Source organism: Chelonia mydas, chromosome 27 (genome assembly GCF_015237465.2).
Source record: "Chelonia mydas isolate rCheMyd1 chromosome 27, rCheMyd1.pri.v2, whole genome shotgun sequence".
NCBI lineage: Eukaryota > Metazoa > Chordata > Testudines > Cheloniidae > Chelonia > Chelonia mydas.
Window position 1 is genome coordinate 15,332,351 of NC_057860.1, and position 17,836 is coordinate 15,350,186.

Below are 17,836 nucleotides of genomic sequence, written 5' to 3' on the forward strand. Positions count from 1 at the left end.
AGAAGCTAAATGAAGGTGGTGTGAGCTCAGCAGCGGGTAGAGGTAATTTAGAGGGTTTATTGTGCAAAAATTGTTCCATCGAAAAGGTTTCATGAGCACCTTGCGGATGACTTATCTGACGATCAGGAACTCAACAGAGACAAATAAGCCTCTGGTCTCCCCCGCACGGGGACTCAGGGCCACTCTGCCCTGCGTGAGGTTAGACGGGGATGTTGGCCCTTGCCAGGACCCCACTGCTATGAAGGGGGGATCGTTTCAGGGAGAGAATTTCTCTTCGCTGCCTGAACCGCAAGGCTTTGCTTTGTCCCAGTTCCTTTAAAGGGTCCCACCCCTCAAGGTGTAAGCGTGACCATCAGGGCGCGCCTGGCTGGTTAGGAAGGGCCGGCACACGGCTGCTGTCGGCTGAATGCACCATGCATCGGAGCCTGCCCGGTGCAGTTCCCCTGCTCCTGGCTGGAGGCAGCGTCTGGCCCCAAGACCGAAATGAACTCACAAGGGTGGCCCTGGCGCGGTCCCTGCCCTGGGCAAGGCGCCGGGCTGCGGCCGCCCGGGCCCGGGCTCTGCCTCCGGCCGACGCCGCGGGGCCGGGCGGGTCTGCGGGGCGGGGCGGCCGGGAAACGAAAGTGAAAGGGGCCGGAGTCGGGCAGGAAGCGCCGCTGCAGGAGGCTGGAGCGGTGAGAGGGGCTGCGGGTTCCGCGTGGGGGGAGCGACCTGCGCTGAGCCCCCCGGGGTGCTGGGGGGGGCGGTTCCTGCCCTGGGCTGCTGGGGGCCCATTGCATGCCCTGGGTCCCCTAGGGTGTTAGCGGGTCTGCTCCTTGTCCTAGGCCCAGCCCCGGCTGTGAGGGGGTTGCACCGTGCACCCCTTTTTCACAGGGTCTCCAGTGTTCTCCCCACCCGTTGGGAGGCGCTGTGCCCCTCCCTCATTGTTTCCAGCCCAGGGGCGCTGCCTCCCCAAGTCCCTGTCTGGAGTGACTGGGGGAGCCCCCTTGTGCCTGCGCCATTGGCTCCGTTCCAGGGGTTCCCCCTGTCCCGGCGCCCCCGGGCGATGCTCTGGAGCTGCTCCCCAGGAAGCCGGGCAGGACTTTGGGGAGGTCTCCTCTCGGGGAGCAGCCTGTCTGCAGGACACACAGCTCACACAGCTTCCACCTTCCTGGGTCTGACCTCGGAGCATTCAGCATCCTCTGCCCCTCGGTGCGCTTCCCACAGCGAGTCCGCTCAGGCGGGGTTCCTGGGGAAGCCAGGGGGTCCTGCCCCCCAACTCCGCAGTCAGACGGGACTCTCAGCCAGCCAGGAAAACAGAAGGTTTATTAGACGACAGGAACATGGTCTAACACAGAGCTTGTAGGTGCAGAGAACAGGACCTCTCAGCCGGGTCCATTTTGGGGGGCAGTGAGCCAGACAACCCCGTCTGCCCTTCACTCCATGTCCCAGCCAGCCCCAAACTGAAACTCCCTCCAGCCCCACCTCCTCTGGGCTTTGTCCCTTTCCCCAGCCAGGAGGCCACCTGATTCCTTTGTTCTCCAACCCTTCAGCTCTCACCTTGCAGGGGGAAGGGCCCAGGCCACCAGTTGCCAGGAAACAGGGTGTCGGCCATTCTCTGTGTCCAGACCCCTGCACACACCTGCCCTCTAGGGCTCTGCAATGATCATACACCCTTCTCCCACCCCCTAGATACTTAAGAACTGCCTAGGGGAAACTGAGGCACCCCCACACTATTCAGAGGAAACATTAAGAACAGTCGCACTTCGTCACACCCTCCCACCTTGGGGTGTTGCAGTCCTAGGGACCAGGCACCAGCCCCACTGGAGCAGGGCCCATTTCCCCCCACCCCAGAACTGGTCCCAGCCGGACATTTGGGAGCCAACCCTCCCTTTAGACTGTGTCTCCTGTCGCTCCCTGCGGTTTCTGGGCACCTGAGGGGGGGGGGGCACAATCTTACTCAGACCAGAGTGACCTGCGGTGAACATGGGGTGAGCTCTCATCTGTCACCCCAAGCCTCCTCACCCCCCTGAACCTGGAGAAACGCTCCATGCTGCAATGATTGGCGAGTCAGGAAGGCCCAGGGTCTCCCCTGGTGACAAGCCCGTATCACTGTAGAGCCAACGCTCAGCGTGATGCCGCTAGGGACGGGGAGCTTGATTTTGGTGCCAGATTCTGACACTTTGGTGCTTTCTCTCCCCAGGTGCGAGTGACACGATGACGGATTCCAAAGAGGTAACTGGGCACCAGGCGAGTCAGTCCCTGCCCTGGGTTTTTGAAAGCCAAAGTGGAAATTAACCTGAGAGTAACGTTTCCTGGGGGGCGCCAGGAGGTTGGTTGCTTGAGGTCTGGTCTTCACTAGGAAATTAGGGTAGTATAACCCCGTCACTAAGGGGTGTGAAAAATCCAACCCCCTGAGTGACGCAGCTCACCCGACCGAACCCCTGGTGTAGACAGTGCGTTCCCATCAACCGGCCGCCTCGCCGAGGTGCCTTACCCCTCCCGTCCGCATGGGCAGCGTCTTCGCTGAAGTGCTGCAGCAGCCCAGCTGTTGCGCTTTGAGTGTAGACGAGCCCTGAGCGCGGGGAGCTGGAGACCATCCAGGGGAAAGGAACAGCCTGAGTCCAGCAGGAAAGTTCCTTCCCCACCCCCATGCAGATTCTGGCTCCACCCCCACCCCTCTGGCTCCACCCACCTTGAATGCTGACCCCTGAGCTGGTGGAGCCAGAGAGCTCATGTGCAGATGGTGACTGGCATGGCCCATGGCACAGGCTGCCCCGTGCTTCCGTGCGTGGGCCCAGGGTCACTGACCTCTCTTGGCTTTTAGGAGTCCTTTGTCCATCTGCCCGAAGAGTTCAAACTGGGGAACAGCGCCCTCGTGATGACAGCCAAATGCCTGCAGCAGGAGATTGAGAAGTACAAGGTGGGTCCCTGGCCAGGCACTGTAGGTGGAGCAGCTGCTTTCGATGGCGGGATGGGGCAGGGCTCAGAATGTGCCTACCAGCTGCAGCTCCCTCCGCAGTGCGCGGTTAATAGAGGCCCAGCCCCAGACGATGCTGGGCTGATAGTGCCTGGGGAGGAGCTATGCCCCACTGCGCACCCACACGGGACAGACTGGCATTCTGTGGGGTGGAAGTGGCCATGGGGAGGGGCAGCCTCTGCAGAGCAGCCCACGGGAGCCTGATGTTCCCTTCGGTGCCTCTCCCAGGAGCGCTGTCAGGCGCTGGAACAAGACCAGCGAGAGCTGGGGACAGCGAAGGAAGCCGCTGAGGACAAGACACGAGGATTCCAGAAAGAAGCCGAACTCCTCCGTGGGAAACTAGAGAGAGAGAAGTCTCTGAGCAGGGAGCTGGAGTCCTCCTACCAGGCTGGTTTCTAGGAATAGGCCCTTTGCACCCCACCCTCCCGTGATGCATTTAGTCAGAGTCTAGTGAATATATCTCAGAACCACAGCACAGTCTGGCACAACTGGCCACCTCTGCTCAGCGAAGTCCCAGAGTAGCAGGGGCTGTGGGTGGGTGTCAGGCTGTAGCAGAGCTGGGTGGGGGGCGCGCAGGGGGGAGGAGCAGGGGCTGCGAGTGGGTGTCAGGCTGTGGCAGACCTGGGTGGGGAGCGCGCAGGGGGGAGGAGCAGGGGCTGTGGGTGGGTGTCAGGCTGTAACAGAGCTGGGTGGGGGGCGCGCAGGGGGGAGGAGCAGGGGCTGCGAGTGGGTGTCAGGCTGTGGCAGACCTGGGTGGGGGGCGCGCAGGGGGGAGGAGCAGGGGCTGTGGGTGGGTGTCAGGCTGTAACAGAGCTGGGTGGGGGGCGCGCAGGGGGGAGGAGCAGGGGCTGCGGGTGGGTGTCAGGCTGTAGCAGAGCTGGGTGGGGGGCACGCAGGGGGGAGGAGCAGGGGCTGTGGGTGGGTGTCAGGCTGTAACAGAGCTGGGTGGGGGGCGCGCAGGGCGGGAGGAGCAGGGGCTGCGGGTGGGTGTCAGGCTGTAGCAGAGCTGGGTGGGGGGCGCGCAGGGGGGGAGGAGCAGGGGCTGCGGGTGGGTGTCAGGCTGTAGCAGAGCTGGGTGGGGGGCGCGCAGGGGGGAGGAGCAGGGGCTGCGGGTGGGTGTCAGGCTGTAGCAGAGCTGGGTGGGGGGCGCGCAGGGGGGAGGAGCAGGGGCTGTGCGTGGGTGTCAGGCTGTAGCAGAGCTGGGTGGGGGGCGCGCAGGGGGGAGGAGCAGGGGCTGCGGGTGGGTGTCAGGCTGTAGCAGAGCTGGGTGGGGGGCGCGCAGGGGGGAGGAGCAGGGGCTGTGGGTGGGTGTCAGGCTGTAGCAGAGCTGGGTGGGGGGCGCGCAGGGGGGAGGAGCAGGGGCTGTGGGTGGGTGTCAGGCTGTAACAGAGCTGGGTGGGGGGCGCGCAGGGGGGAGGAGCAGGGGCTGCGGGTGGGTGTCAGGCTGTAGCAGAGCTGGGTGGGGGGCACGCAGGGGGGAGGAGCAGGGGCTGCGGGTGGGTGTCAGACTGTAACAGAGCTGGGTGGGGGGCGCGCAGGGCGGGAGGAGCAGGGGCTGCGGGTGGGTGTCAGGCTGTAGCAGAGCTGGGTGGGGGGTGCGCAGGGGGGAGGAGCAGGGGCTGCGGGTGGGTGTCAGGCTGTAGCAGAGCTGGGTGGGGGGCGCGCAGGGCGGGAGGAGCAGGGGCTGCGGGTGGGTGTCAGGCTGTAGCAGAGCTGGGTGGGGGGCACGCAGGGGGGAGGAGCAGGGGCTGCGGGTGGGTGTCAGGCTGTAGAAGAGCTGGGTGGGGGGCGCGCAGGGGGGAGGAGCAGGGACAGGGTGGGTGTCAGGCTGTAGCAGAGGTGGGTGGGGGCGCGCAGGGGGGAGGAGCAGGGGCTGCGGGTGGGTGTCAGGCTGTAGCAGAGCTGGCTGGGGGGCGCGCAGGGGGGAGGAGCAGGGGCTGCGGGTGTCAGGCTGTAGCAGAGCTGGGTGGGGGGCGCGCAGGGGGGAGGAGCAGGGGCTGTGGGTGGGTGTCAGGCTGTAGCAGAGCTGGGTGGGGGGCGCACGGGGGAGGAGCAGGGGCTGCGGGTGGGTGTCAGGCTGTAGCAGAGCTGGGTGGGGGGCGCGCAGGGGGGAGGAGCAGGGGCTGCGGGTGGGTGTCAGGCTGTAGCAGAGCTGGGTGGGGGGCGCACGGGGGAGGAGCAGGGGCTGCGGGTGGGTGTTAGGCTGTAGCAGAGCTGGGTGGGGGGCGCAGGGCGGGAGGAGCAGGGGCTGCGGGTGGGTGTCAGGCGGTAGCAGAGCTGGGTGGGGGGCGCGCAGGGGGGAGGAGCAGGGACAGGGTGGGTGTCAGGCTGTAGCAGAGCTGGGTGGGGGGCGCGCAGGGGGGAGGAGCAGGGGCTGCGGGTGGGTGTCAGGCTGTAACAGAGCTGGGTGGGGGGCGCGCAGGGGGAGGAGCAGGGACAGGGTGGGTGTCAGGCTGTAGAAGAGCTGGGTGGGGGGCGCGCAGGGGGGAGGAGCAGGGACAGGGTGGGTGTCAGGCTGTAGCAGAGCTGGGTGGGGGGCGCGCAGGGGGGAGGAGCAGGGACAGGGTGGGTGTCAGGCTGTAGCGGAGCTGGGTGGGGGGGGCGCAGGGGGGAGGAGCAGGGGCTGCGGGTGGGTGTCAGGCTGTAGCGGAGCTGGATGGGGGGCGCGCAGGGGGGAGGAGCAGGGGCTGCGGGTGGGTGTCAGGCTGTAGCGGAGCTGGGTGGGGGGGGCGCAGGGGGGAGGAGCAGGGGCTGCGGGTGGGTGTCAGGCTGTAGCAGAGCTGGGTGGGGGGCGCAGGGGGGAGGAGCAGGGGCTGCGGGTGGGTGTCAGGCTGTAGCGGAACTGGGTGGGGGGGGCGCAGGGGGGAGGAGCAGGGGCTGCGGGTGGGTGTCAGGCTGTAGCAGAGCTGGGTGGGGGGCGAAGGGGGGAGGAGCAGGGGCTGTGGGTGGGTGTCAGGCTGTAACAGAGCTGGGTGGGGGGCGCGCAGGGGGGAGGAGCAGGGGCTGCAGGTGGGTGTCAGGCTGTAGCAGAGCTGGGTGGGGGGCGCGCAGGGGGGAGGAGCAGGGGCTGCGGGTGGGTGTCAGGCTGTAACAGAGCTGGGTGGGGGGCGCGCAGGGGGGAGGAGCAGGGGCTGCGGGTGGGTGTCAGGCTGTAGCAGAGCTGGGTGGGGGGCGCGCAGGCGGGAGGAGCAGGGGCTGCGGGTGGGTGTCAGGCTGTAGCAGAGCTGGGTGGGGGGCGCGCAGGGGGGAGGAGCAGGGGCTGCGGGTGGGTGTCAGGCTGTAGCAGAGCTGGGTGGGGGGCGCACGGGGGAGGAGCAGGGGCTGCGGGTGGGTGTTAGGCTGTAGCAGAGCTGGGTGGGGGGCGCAGGGCGGGAGGAGCAGGGGCTGCGGGTGGATGTCAGGCGGTAGCAGAGCTGGGTGGGGGGCGCGCCGGGGGGAGGAGCAGGGACAGGGTGGGTGTCAGGCTGTAGCAGAGCTGGGTGGGGGGCGCGCAGGGGGGAGGAGCAGGGGCTGCGGGTGGGTGTCAGGCTGTAGCGGAGCTGGGTGGGGGGGGCGCAGGGGGGAGGAGCAGGGGCTGCGGGTGGGTGTCAGGCTGTAGCGGAGCTGGATGGGGGGCGCGCAGGGGGGAGGAGCAGGGGCTGCGGGTGGGTGTCAGGCTGTAGCGGAGCTGGGTGGGGGGGGCGCAGGGGGGAGGAGCAGGGGCTGCGGGTGGGTGTCAGGCTGTAGCGGAGCTGGGTGGGGGGCGCGCAGGGGGGAGGAGCAGGGGCTGCGGGTGGGTGTCAGGCTGTAGCGGAGCTGGGTGGGGGGGGCGCAGGGGGGAGGAGCAGGGGCTGCGGGTGGGTGTCAGGCTGTAGCGGAGCTGGATGGGGGGCGCGCAGGGGGGAGGAGCAGGGGCTGCGGGTGGGTGTCAGGCTGTAGCGGAGCTGGGTGGGGGGGGCGCAGGGGGGAGGAGCAGGGGCTGCGGGTGGGTGTCAGGCTGTAGCAGAGCTGGGTGGGGGGCGAAGGGGGGAGGAGCAGGGGCTGTGGGTGGGTGTCAGGCTGTAACAGAGCTGGGTGGGGGGCGCGCAGGGGGGAGGAGCAGGGGCTGCAGGTGGGTGTCAGGCTGTAGCAGAGCTGGGTGGGGGGCGCGCAGGGGGGAGGAGCAGGGGCTGCGGGTGGGTGTCAGGCTGTAACAGAGCTGGGTGGGGGGCGCGCAGGGGGGAGGAGCAGGGGCTGCGGGTGGGTGTCAGGCTGTAGCAGAGCTGGGTGGGGGGCGCGCAGGCGGGAGGAGCAGGGGCTGCGGGTGGGTGTCAGGCTGTAGCAGAGCTGGGTGGGGGGCGCACGGGGGAGGAGCAGGGGCTGCGGGTGGGTGTTAGGCTGTAGCAGAGCTGGGTGGGGGGCGCAGGGCGGGAGGAGCAGGGGCTGCGGGTGGATGTCAGGCGGTAGCAGAGCTGGGTGGGGGGCGCGCAGGGGGGAGGAGCAGGGACAGGGTGGGTGTCAGGCTGTAGCAGAGCTGGGTGGGGGGCGCGCAGGGGGGAGGAGCAGGGGCTGCGGGTGGGTGTCAGGCTGTAGCGGAGCTGGGTGGGGGGGGCGCAGGGGGGAGGAGCAGGGGCTGCGGGTGGGTGTCAGGCTGTAGCAGAGCTGGGTGGGGGGCGCAGGGGGGAGGAGCAGGGGCTGCGGGTGGGTGTCAGGCTGTAGCAGAGCTGGGTGGGGGGCGCGCAGGGCGGGAGGAGCAGGGGCTGTGGGTGGGTGTCAGGCTGTAGCAGAGCTGGGTGGGGGGCGCGCAGGGCGGGAGAAGCAGGGGCTGCGGGTGGGTGTCAGGCTGTAGCGGAGCTGGGTGGGGGGCGCGCAGGGGGGAGGAGCAGGGGCTGCGGGTGGGTGTCAGGCTGTAGCAGAGCTGGATGGGGGGCGCGCAGGGGGGAGGAGCAGGGGCTGCGGGTGGGTGTCAGGCTGTAGCGGAGCTGGGTGGGGGGCGCAGGGGGGAGGAGCAGGGGCTGCGGGTGGGTGTCAGGCTGTAGCGGAGCTGGGTGGGGGGCGCGCAGGGGGGAGGAGCAGGGGCTGCGGGTGGGTGTCAGGCTGTAGCAGAGCTGGGTGGGGGGCGCGCAGGGGGGAGGAGCAGGGGCTGCGGGTGGGTGTCAGGCTGTAGCAGAGCTGGGTGGGGGGCGCGCAGGGCGGGAGGAGCAGGGGCTGTGGGTGGGTGTTCAGGCTGTAGCAGAGCTGGGTGGGGGGCGCGCAGGGGGGAGGAGCAGGGACAGGGTGGGTGTCAGGCTGTAGCAGAGCTGGGTGGGGGGCGCGCAGGGCGGGAGAAGCAGGGGCTGCGGGTGGGTGTCAGGCTGTAGCAGAGCTGGGTGGGGGGCGCGCAGGGCGGGAGGAGCAGGGACAGGGTGGGTGTCAGGCTGTAGCGGAGCTGGGTGGGGGGCGCGCAGGGGGGAGGAGCAGGGGCTGCGGGTGGGTGTCAGGCTGTAGCAGAGCTGGATGGGGGGCGCGCAGGGGGGAGGAGCAGGGGCTGCGGGTGGGTGTCAGGCTGTAGCGGAGCTGGGTGGGGGGCGCAGGGGGGAGGAGCAGGGGCTGCGGGTGGGTGTCAGGCTGTAGCAGAGCTGGGTGGGGGGCGCGCAGGGAGGAGGAGCAGGGGCTGCGGGTGGGTGTCAGGCTATAGCAGAGCTGGATGGGGGGCGCGCAGGGGGGAGGAGCAGGGGCTGCGGGTGGGTGTCAGGCTGTAGCAGAGCTGGGTGGGGGGCGCGCAGGGGGGAGGAGCAGGGACAGGGTGGGTGTCAGGCTGTAGCAGAGCTGGGTGGGGGGCGCGCAGGGGGGAGGAGCAGGGGCTGTGGGTGGGTGTCAGGCTGTAGCAGAGGTGGGTGGGGGGCGCGCAGGGCGGGAGGAGCAGGGGCTGCGGGTGGGTGTCAGGCTGTAGCAGAGCTGGGTGGGGGGCGCGCAGGGGGGAGGAGCAGGGGCTGCGGGTGGGTGTCAGGCTGTAGCAGAGCTGGGTGGGGGGCACGCAGGGGGGAGGAGCAGGGGCTGCGGGTGGGTGTCAGGCTGTAGCGGAGCTGGGTGGGGGAGGAGCAGGGGCTGCGGGTGGGTGTCAGGCTGTAGCGGAGCTGGGTGGGGGGCGCGCAGGGCGGGAGAAGCAGGGGCTGCGGGTGGGTGTCAGGCTGTAGCAGAGCTGGGTGGGGGGCGCAGGGGGGAGGAGCAGGGGCTGCGGGTGGGTGTCAGGCTGTAGCGGAGCTGGGTGGGGGGCGCGCAGGGCGGGAGAAGCAGGGGCTGCGGGTGGGTGTCAGGCTGTAGCGGAGCTGGGTGGGGGGCGCGCAGGGGGGGAGGAGCAGGGGCTGCGGGTGGGTGTCAGGCTGTAGCGGAGCTGGGTGGGGGGCGCGCAGGGGGGAGGAGCAGGGGCTGCGGGTGGGTGTCAGGCTGTAGCAGAGCTGGGTGGGGGGCGCGCAGGGGGGAGGAGCAGGGGCTGCGGGTGGGTGTCAGGCTGTAGCAGAGGTGGGTGGGGGGTGCGCAGGGCGGGAGGAGCAGGGGCTGCGGGTGGGTGTCAGGCTGTAGCAGAGCTGGGTGGGGGGCGCGCAGGGGGGAGGAGCAGGGACAGGGTGGGTGTCAGGCTGTGGCAGAGCTGGGTGGGGGGCGCGCAGGCGGGAGGAGCAGGGACAGGGTGGGTGTCAGGCTATAACAGAGCTGGGTGGGGGGCGCGCAGGGGGGAGGAGCAGGGGCTGCGGGTGGGTGTCAGGCTGTAGCAGAGCTGGGTGGGGGGCGCGCAGGGGGGAGGAGCAGGGGCTGCGGGTGGGTGTCAGGCTGTAGCAGAGCTGGGTGGGGGGCGCGCAGGGGGGAGGAGCAGGGACAGGGTGGGTGTCAGGCTATAACAGAGCTGGGTGGGGGGCGCGCAGGGGGGAGGAGCAGGGGCTGCGGGTGGGTGTCAGGCTGTAGCAGAGCTGGGTGGGGGGCGCGCAGGGGGGAGGAGCAGGGGCTGCGGGTGGGTGTCAGGCTGTAGCAGAGCTGGGTGGGGGGCGCGCAGGGGGGAGGAGCAGGGACAGGGTGGGTGTCAGGCTGTAGAAGAGCTGGGTGGGGGGCGCGCAGGGGGGAGGAGCAGGGGCTGCGGGTGGGTGTCAGGCTGTAGCAGAGCTGGGTGGGGGGTGCGCAGGGGGGAGGAGCAGGGACAGGGTGGGTGTCAGGCTGTAGCAGAGCTGGGTGGGGGGCGCGCAGGGGGGAGGAGCAGGGGCTGCGGGTGGGTGTCAGGCTGTAGCAGAGCTGGGTGGGGGGCGCGCAGGGGGGAGGAGCAGGGACAGGGTGGGTGTCAGGCTGTAGAAGAGCTGGGTGGGGGGCGCGCAGGGGGGAGGAGCAGGGGCTGCGGGTGGGTGTCAGGCTGTAGCAGAGCTGGGTGGGGGGCGCGCAGGGGGGAGGAGCAGGGGCTGTGGGTGGGTGTCAGGCTGTAGCAGAGCTGGGTGGGGGGCGCGCAGGGGGGAGGAGCAGGGGCTGCGGGTGGGTGTCAGGCTGTAGCAGAGCTGGGTGGGGGGCGCGCAGGGGGGAGGAGCAGGGACAGGGTGGGTGTCAGGCTGTAACAGAGCTGGGTGGGGGGCGCGCAGGGGGAGGAGCAGGGACAGGGTGGGTGTCAGGCTGTAGAAGAGCTGGGTGGGGGGCGCGCAGGGGGGAGGAGCAGGGACAGGGTGGGTGTCAGGCTGTAGCAGAGCTGGGTGGGGGGCGCGCAGGGGGGAGGAGCAGGGACAGGGTGGGTGTCAGGCTGTAGCAGAGCTGGGTGGGGGGCGCGCAGGGGGGAGGAGCAGGGGCTGCGGGTGGGTGTCAGGCTGTAGCAGAGCTGGGTGGGGGGCGCGCAGGGGGAGGAGCAGGGACAGGGTGGGTGTCAGGCTGTAGAAGAGCTGGGTGGGGGGCGCGCAGGGGGGAGGAGCAGGGACAGGGTGGGTGTCAGGCTGTAGCAGAGCTGGGTGGGGGGTGCGCAGGGCAGGAGGAGCAGGGACAGGGTGGGTGTTAGGCTGTAACAGAGCTGGGTGGGGGGCGCGCAGGGGGGAGGAGCAGGGACAGGGTGGGTGTCAGGCTGTAGCAGAGCTGGGTGGGGGGCGCGCAGGGGGGAGGAGCAGGGGCTGCGGGTGGGTGTCAGGCTGTAGCAGAGCTGGGTGGGGGGCGCGCAGGGAGGAGGAGCAGGGGCTGCGGGTGGGTGTCAGGCTGTAGCAGAGCTGGGTGGGGGGCGCGCAGGGGGGAGGAGCAGGGGCTGCGGGTGGGTGTCAGGCTGTAGCAGAGCTGGGTGGGGGGCGCGCAGGGGGGAGGAGCAGGGACAGGGTGGGTGTCAGGCTGTAGCAGAGCTGGGTGGGGGGCGCGCAGGGCGGGAATCGTGGGTGGTCCACTGGCAGAGCTCCCCTGCCCCCCTCTCTGATTAGCTTTTCCCCCCTCCTGCAGGAGCTTTGTCTGGCAAAGGAGGAAAGGGGCAGGTTGCTTCAGGAGAAGCAGAAGCTGGAAAAGGAGCTGGAGGAGCTGGAGGCGAGGAGAGCGGCCTGGGAGAAGCAAGCGAAGGTGAGGAAGTTCTCAGCAGGGTCCCCAGCTGGCCCCGCCCGTCCGCTGGTGATTGTCGCTGAGGGGCCCGTGGGCCTGGCGGGGGCCGATCAGTTCAGGGCTGGTTGCAGTGAGTGCCCTCGACTCCCGTTCTGGTCGGAGGGGAGGGAACAACAGCCCGCTAGCGGCTCTGCCGACCCCCGAGTCCCCCGGCCGGAGTCTGGCTCCTGTGAGAAGTGGGGAGCACGTGGGCTCGGGACCTTGCTTTTACATCTCGGCCGAGAAGATGCCTCCAGCAGCACGGCGCCCCCGGCACTGGGGTTAGCGCTGCTCGGGGGGAGCGCCCTTCCGGAATCCTCCGTGTGCTGTGGGGGGTTGTTCCCTCGGAGGGCTCCCACCCCCATACTGACCCTGCTTCGGGTCCCTGCCCGGGCTGCTCCGGCGGCAGCCTTCCAGGCTTTAGAAAGCCGGCGCCCTAGGCGGGATTCGGTGGGGAGCTGAGCTGCAGGATCTCAGGTGGGGGCTGGTGGGATGGGCCCCCGCCCTTTCCTCCCACCCCTCCCTGGGCGCAGCACTCCCTCACGCTGCCCGGCGTGCTTTCCCCAGGCGCCGCCCTCCCTGCCGGACAGAAAGATGTTGTTTAAGGGACACGTGACGGAGGCCGAGGACGTGAACGCACTGGTGGTCGCCCCTCGGGTCCAGCGGGCACTGCCTGGGGGCTCTGCCCTCCTCACCTTCGAGGAGCCGGAGGGTAGGTCTGTTGCTGCAGGCCAGCCTGCCTCTGGTCAGTGCCTAGTCTGGGGCGGCCTCCCCGCTCCCCACACGCTGGCTAAGACGAGCAGCCTGGTGCCCGCTTGGGGTCCCTCCCGCAGAGGTGCCTGGCCTGGGCGCGAGGCCCCAGCATTCCCCTCGCTCAGGGCCCTTCGTGCTGCTGTGGCTTGGAGCCCTGCTGCCCTTCGCCTTGCCAGACTCTCTCTCCCACCTGCAGAGCCTTCCTGTGTGGAGGCCGTGCCCCACGGCCCAGCCCTTCCTGTGGGGGGATCCCCTGCCTGGCTCGGCCCTGGCCCATCCCGTCCCAGAGCCGCCTGCCTGGCGCTCCCCAGGCCTGAGTGGTTTCTCCCTGTTTGCAGTTGCCCAGAGGATCCTGGAGATGAAGTGGCACGAGGTGAAGCTGGATGAGAGTGCCGGGTGTGAGGGCCGACTGCGAGTGCAGGCAGAGCCGGTGGAGCTGCTGCTGCCCTCAGCCCTGGAGGTGAGGCCCAGCTGCCGTGGAGTCTGCATGCCGCATCCCTTGACGGGGCCGCTCACCGTCAGTGCCCGGGGCTTTTGCCTCCCCCGAGGAACTTCGGCCGCCTCTCGCACGCTGGGGGGATGAGCCGTGCCCGGCAGGGGCGGGCAGCCTCTCGCACGCTGGGGGGATGGGCCGTGCCCGGCAGGGGCGGGCAGCCTCTCGCACGCTGGGGGGATGGGCCGTGCCCGGCAGGGGCGGGCAGCCTCTCGCACGCTGGGGGGATGGGCCGTGCCCGGCAGGGGCGGGCAGCCTCTCGCACGCTGGGGGGATGGGCCGTGCCCGGCAGGGGCAGGGAGCCTCTCGCACGCTGGGGGGATGGGCTGTGCCCGGCACGGGCGGGCAGCCTCTCGCACGCTGGGGGGATGGGCTGTGCCCGGCAGGGGCGGGCAGCCTCTCACACGCTGGGGGGATGGGCCGTGCCCGGCAGGGAGCCTCTTGCATGCTGGGGGATGGGCCGTGCCCGGCAGGGGTGGGCAGCCTCTCGCATGCTGGGGGTATGGGCTGTGCCCGGCAGGGGCAGGGAGCCTCTCGCACGCTGGGGGGATGGGCCATGCCCGGCAGGGAGCTTCTCGCACGCTGGGGGGATGGGCTGTGCCCGGCAGGGGTGGGCAGCCTCTCGCACGCTGGGGGGATGGGCTGTGCCCAGCAGGGGCGGGAAGCCTCTCGCACGCTGGGGGGATGGGCTGTGCCCGGCACGGGCGGGCAGCCTCTCGCACGCTGGGGGGATGAGCTGTGCCCGGCAGGGGCGGGCAGCCTCTCGCACGCTGGGGGGATGGGCTGTGCCCGGCAGGGAGCCTCTTGCATGCTGGGGGATGGGCCGTGCCCAGCAGGGGCGGGAAGTCTCTCGCATGCTGGGGGATGGGCCGTGCCCGGCAGGGGTGGGCAGCCTCTCGCATGCTGGGGGTATGGGCTGTGCCCGGCAGGGAGCCTCTCGCACGCTGGGGGGATGGGCCGTGCCCGGCAGGGAGCCTCTCGCACACTGGGGGGATGGGCTGTGCCCGGCAGGGGTGGGCAGCCTCTCGCACGCTGGGGGGATGGGCTGTGCCCGGCAGGGGCGGGAAGCCTCTCGCACGCTGGGGGGATGGGCTGTGCCCAGCAGGGGCGGGAAGCCTCTCGCACGCTGGGGGGATGGGCCGTGCCCGGCAGGGAGCCTCTCGCACGCTGGGGGGATGGGCCGTGCCCGGCAGGGAGCCTCTCGCACGCTGGGGGGATGGGCCGTGTCCGGCAGGGGCGGGCAGCCTCTCACACGCTGGGGGGATGGGCTGTGCCCGGCAGGGAGCCTCTTGCATGCTGGGGGGATGGGCCGTGCCCAGCAGGGGCGGGAAGTCTCTCGCATGCTGGGGGATGGGCCGTGCCCGGCAGGGGTGGGCAGCCTCTCGCATGCTGGGGGTATGGGCTGTGCCCGGCAGGGGCAGGCAGCCTCTCGCACGCTGGGGGGATGGGCCGTGCCCGGCAGGGAGCCTCTCGCACGCTGGGGGGATGGGCTGTGCCCGGCAGGGGTGGGCAGCCTCTCGCACGCTGGGGGGATGGGCTGTGCCCGGCAGGGGCGGGAAGCCTCTCGCACGCTGGGGGGATGGGCTGTGCCCGGCAGGGGTGGGCAGCCTCTCGCACGCTGGGGGGATGGGCTGTGCCCGGCAGGGGCGGGCAGCCTCTCGCATGCTGGGGGGATGGGCTGTGCCCGGCAGGGGTGGGCAGCCTCTCGCACGCTGGGGGGATGGGCTGTGCCCAGCAGGGGTGGGCAGCCTCCCCACGTCCTGCAGGGCTGTGTGCCCTGCTGTGGCCTGTTCTCAAGGTAACCGGGGCTGTGCTCAGTACCAGCACAAAGCTCCCCCCATTGGAGGCCTGGGGCATGAAGCTCCCTGGGGCCCACCTCCTGCCATGTCCCAGGCAGCCAGGGCCCCTCTTTCCAGGCTGGAGCCGTGACGGCCTGGTACCTGCCCTGCAGATTGAGATGAAGCTGAGTGACAGGTGCATCCTGCTGTCCAGCCTCCCCCGCCTGGATCTCTCTGAGGAGCAACTGCTGGACAAGCTGGAGATCTTCTTCAGCAAGAAGAAGAATGGGGGCAGTGAGGTGGAGCAGCGGGAGCTCCTGAGTGATTCTGGCCACGTGGTGCTGACCTTTGTGCACAATGGAGGTACGTGGGGGAGACGCTGAGAGCTGGGGTGGGGGGCCCTGGAGCTGTCAATCCAGGGAGGGGACAGCTACCTGCAGCAGACAGAGCGTCCCTCTGTGCGTCCGCCAGAGGGAGCCGTGAGGAGGGCTGGAATGGGGAGCAGGCTGGGGCGGCTCCAGGTTCCCAGAGGCTGCACTGGGCTAGGTGCCCTTGGCCCCGGATTCCTGGGGTGTCCTTGGGCAGATGCTGCAGGCGCCAATGCTGGTGTCTGAGCGGCCACTTTCGCACCCCCGGCACTGGTGGAAAGGCTCAGCCTGCGGGTGGGAGCAGGAGGTCAGGGCTTCTCTCTTCCTCGGCAGTGGCGGAGCAGCTAGCGAAGAAAGGACGCTTCCAAGTCCCCTTTGGGAAGCAGACGTACGAGCTCAAAGTGACGCCCTACATTCGCGGACAGATCACAGACCTTCAGGTAGGGGTTGCAAGCCCCAGTGCGTTCCCAGCGTGCGCTGGTGCCACCCCCGGCCAGGTGTGAGCCCCAGTGTGCACTGACCACACCCCCCAGCGTGCACTGATCCTGAGACCCCTCCCCCCCCACACCAGCCCCAGCGTACACTGACCGTGCCCACTCCCCACAGTGTGCACTGATCCTGACACCCCTCTCCTCTGCACAAGTCCCAGCACGTGCTGACACCGCCACTCCTGACCCTAGCACCACCCCCACCCTGGGCGTGAGCCCAGTGCCCATTTTCCACCCTACATGCACTTTGCACAAGCCTGCGTGCCCCACCCCACCCTCGGCACGCTCCAGCGCTCGCTCTCCCTCGAGGCTGAAGGCACACGGCCAGCCGAAAGGGTTGATGGCCAAGAGCATGAGAGGGACAGAAGCAGACTGAGCTCTGTGGGGCAGGGGCTGTCTCTTGTTCTGCGTCTGCACAGCGCAGAGCACAGTGGGGCCTGGCCCATGACTGGGCTCCTGGGCCCTGTGGAAATACAGATGACAACGCTGGGGAGTGGCTGAGACACAGTGAGGAGGAGCCCAGCTGGGGAACCCCTGCTCTGCATTCCCAGCACTCCCTGCTGCTGGGTCAGACTAGCCGCTCTGCAGGGACCCTGCCCCGATGGACAGCTGCAGGAGGCTCTGTGCAAAGCTAAGCAAGGCGCTGGAGCTTGCCCGGCGAGCAGCAGGCAGGGTTTGTGCCTTTGTGCCCAGGGCGTGTGTCACACCCTGCTCTGACTCCTGGGGGGGGAGGGGGGTCTCTGTGGCGTTTAATTCCATCCGTTGAGATCCCCAGCCACGGACGCTCTTCTTCCCTGGCTGCTCTCCCCATAGCTCAGCCAACACCTGGCTGTGCCAGCAGGAGACAGCGTGCTCTGCAGGGTCACTCCTCTGCTCTCTGCCCCTAGGTCCGTCCGTCCATCTGTGCCAAGACCGTGCTCCTGTCGGGGATCTCGGACATTCTGGACGAGGAGTCCATGAGGGACGCCCTGGAGATTCACTTCCAGAAGCCCAGCCGAGGCGGAGGCGAGGTGGATGCCCTGGGATACGTGCCAGTGGGGAAACAGGGACTTGCTGTTTTTGAGGAAGACACGGACTGAAGCTCCTTCATGGACGTTAACCCGAACACGAGACAGTCGGCGCCCAGGGACTGGGCCTGAGACAGCCACAGGCTCAGAGCCCACGCGTGCTCCATGTAGCACTGTATAGATTAATCGGACTCTGATTGGAATTAAAGTATTTAGGGAGCTGCTCTGGGTCCTTGGCCGTGTTCTCAGGGCCCAGTGTGGATCTCTGGTGTTGTGGGGCTGGGCACGAGAGAAGGATCTTGTGAGAGAGCCATGGGGCGAGAGAACCCCATTTCGGAGCTTCCTGTTTTGGCCTGTGTGGCTCTCCGCGAAGCCCTGGCTGTCGCCAACACCCGGCATGGAGGACACGGGCATGAAATGGCGTGAAATGAGCAGTGGGTGAAATACCAACGGCTCTCTGCCCACCAACCCCAATAGCGTTTAGGCCCTACGCGGGCATCTCGTTCCAGCAGGGTGTGGGGCCCGCTGGGTGTAGGATTAATAAATGAGTTTGGAGCCTGGGGGAGTCAGAGTTTAGCCAAACCCGGATATTTACATGGTGGTGTGGTCTCGAAGGAGTGTTAGTCAGAGATCCCCCCCCATGCTGAATTTCTGCCCCCGCTGGGGTGGCAGGGGCGGGTGAGGCCCAGCCGTGCTGTCGCTGGGCATCAGCCCCGTGGCCCTGCTGGGAGCAGGCTGGCATTAGCCGGCTGGGCTGGGCAGGGGGCCATGACAGGTGTGGGGTGAGGTTCTTGTCCATGGGATGGGCCATGCAGGCAGAGGTTCCTGGGGGCAGGAGGGGTTGCATACCCAGCGGGACAGACAGACACCAGCATGACTAGTCTCATGGGGCTGAGCAAACCCTTTGTCATGTGTGTGTGCGCGTGGGGGGTGGGGTGTCTCTGCCTGGCTCCTCATTCCCACGTGCTAGGGAAGGGGCTGCAGACTGAGCCCGAGGTGCTTCCCCGTGCTGCGTGGTGTTTGGGGTGGGGGGGTCCCTACGGTGCTGGGCTCAGAGCGGGGCAGGGACGGGGTTTGCTGTGGGGCACTAGCTCAGGGGTTTTCTGGGTGAGGGGCAGAGATGTTGCCGTGCCAGTGTGAGCTCTGAGGCCGTGCCAGGGGGCCCAAGCAAGGGCCCAGCAGAGGGGTGGGGTGCTGGCTGCGGTCCATGGGTGTTAGAAGCTCATTGGGCTTGTCACGCCTGGAGGTTCGTGTGGCTGGCCTAGGGGCGCCGTGTAGAGGATGGGGGCGTCACTGCGGTGGGGGCAGATGCCATGGGGGGGAGGGGGGCGCCAGGGTGGGTGTTTAGGGCAAAAACAAGGAGATGTCTGGTGGCACCTTAAAGACTAACAGATTTATTTGGGCCTAAACTTTCGTGGGTTTAAAAAAACCCCACTTCTTCATATGCAGCTTTACCCAAATAACCCTGTTAGTCTTCAA

General features: G+C 69.0%; 1 protein-coding gene across 4 annotated transcripts; it reads left to right on the forward strand.

Moving 5' to 3' along the window:
* Positions 1–577: 577 nt before the first annotated feature.
* Positions 578–16,579, forward strand: IFI35 (interferon induced protein 35). 4 transcript variants are annotated; one of them, XM_007054784.4, is made up of 10 exons: positions 578–674; positions 2,183–2,214; positions 2,807–2,902; positions 3,188–3,346; positions 11,339–11,452; positions 12,038–12,182; positions 12,562–12,683; positions 14,668–14,857; positions 15,196–15,302; positions 16,238–16,579. In XM_007054784.4, the coding sequence occupies exons 2-10, from the start codon at positions 2,197–2,199 to the stop codon at positions 16,427–16,429; spliced, it is 1,143 nt and encodes a 380-aa protein (XP_007054846.2). In that variant the 5' UTR covers positions 578–674; positions 2,183–2,196; the 3' UTR covers positions 16,430–16,579. The 4 variants fall into 4 exon arrangements, with proteins under 4 accessions (XP_007054846.2, XP_043392638.1, XP_037742908.1 ...); XM_037886980.2 differs by having other exon boundaries at positions 626–674; positions 2,183–2,229; XM_043536703.1 differs by lacking the exon at positions 3,188–3,346.
* The last annotated feature ends 1,257 nt before the right edge of the window (positions 16,580–17,836 follow it).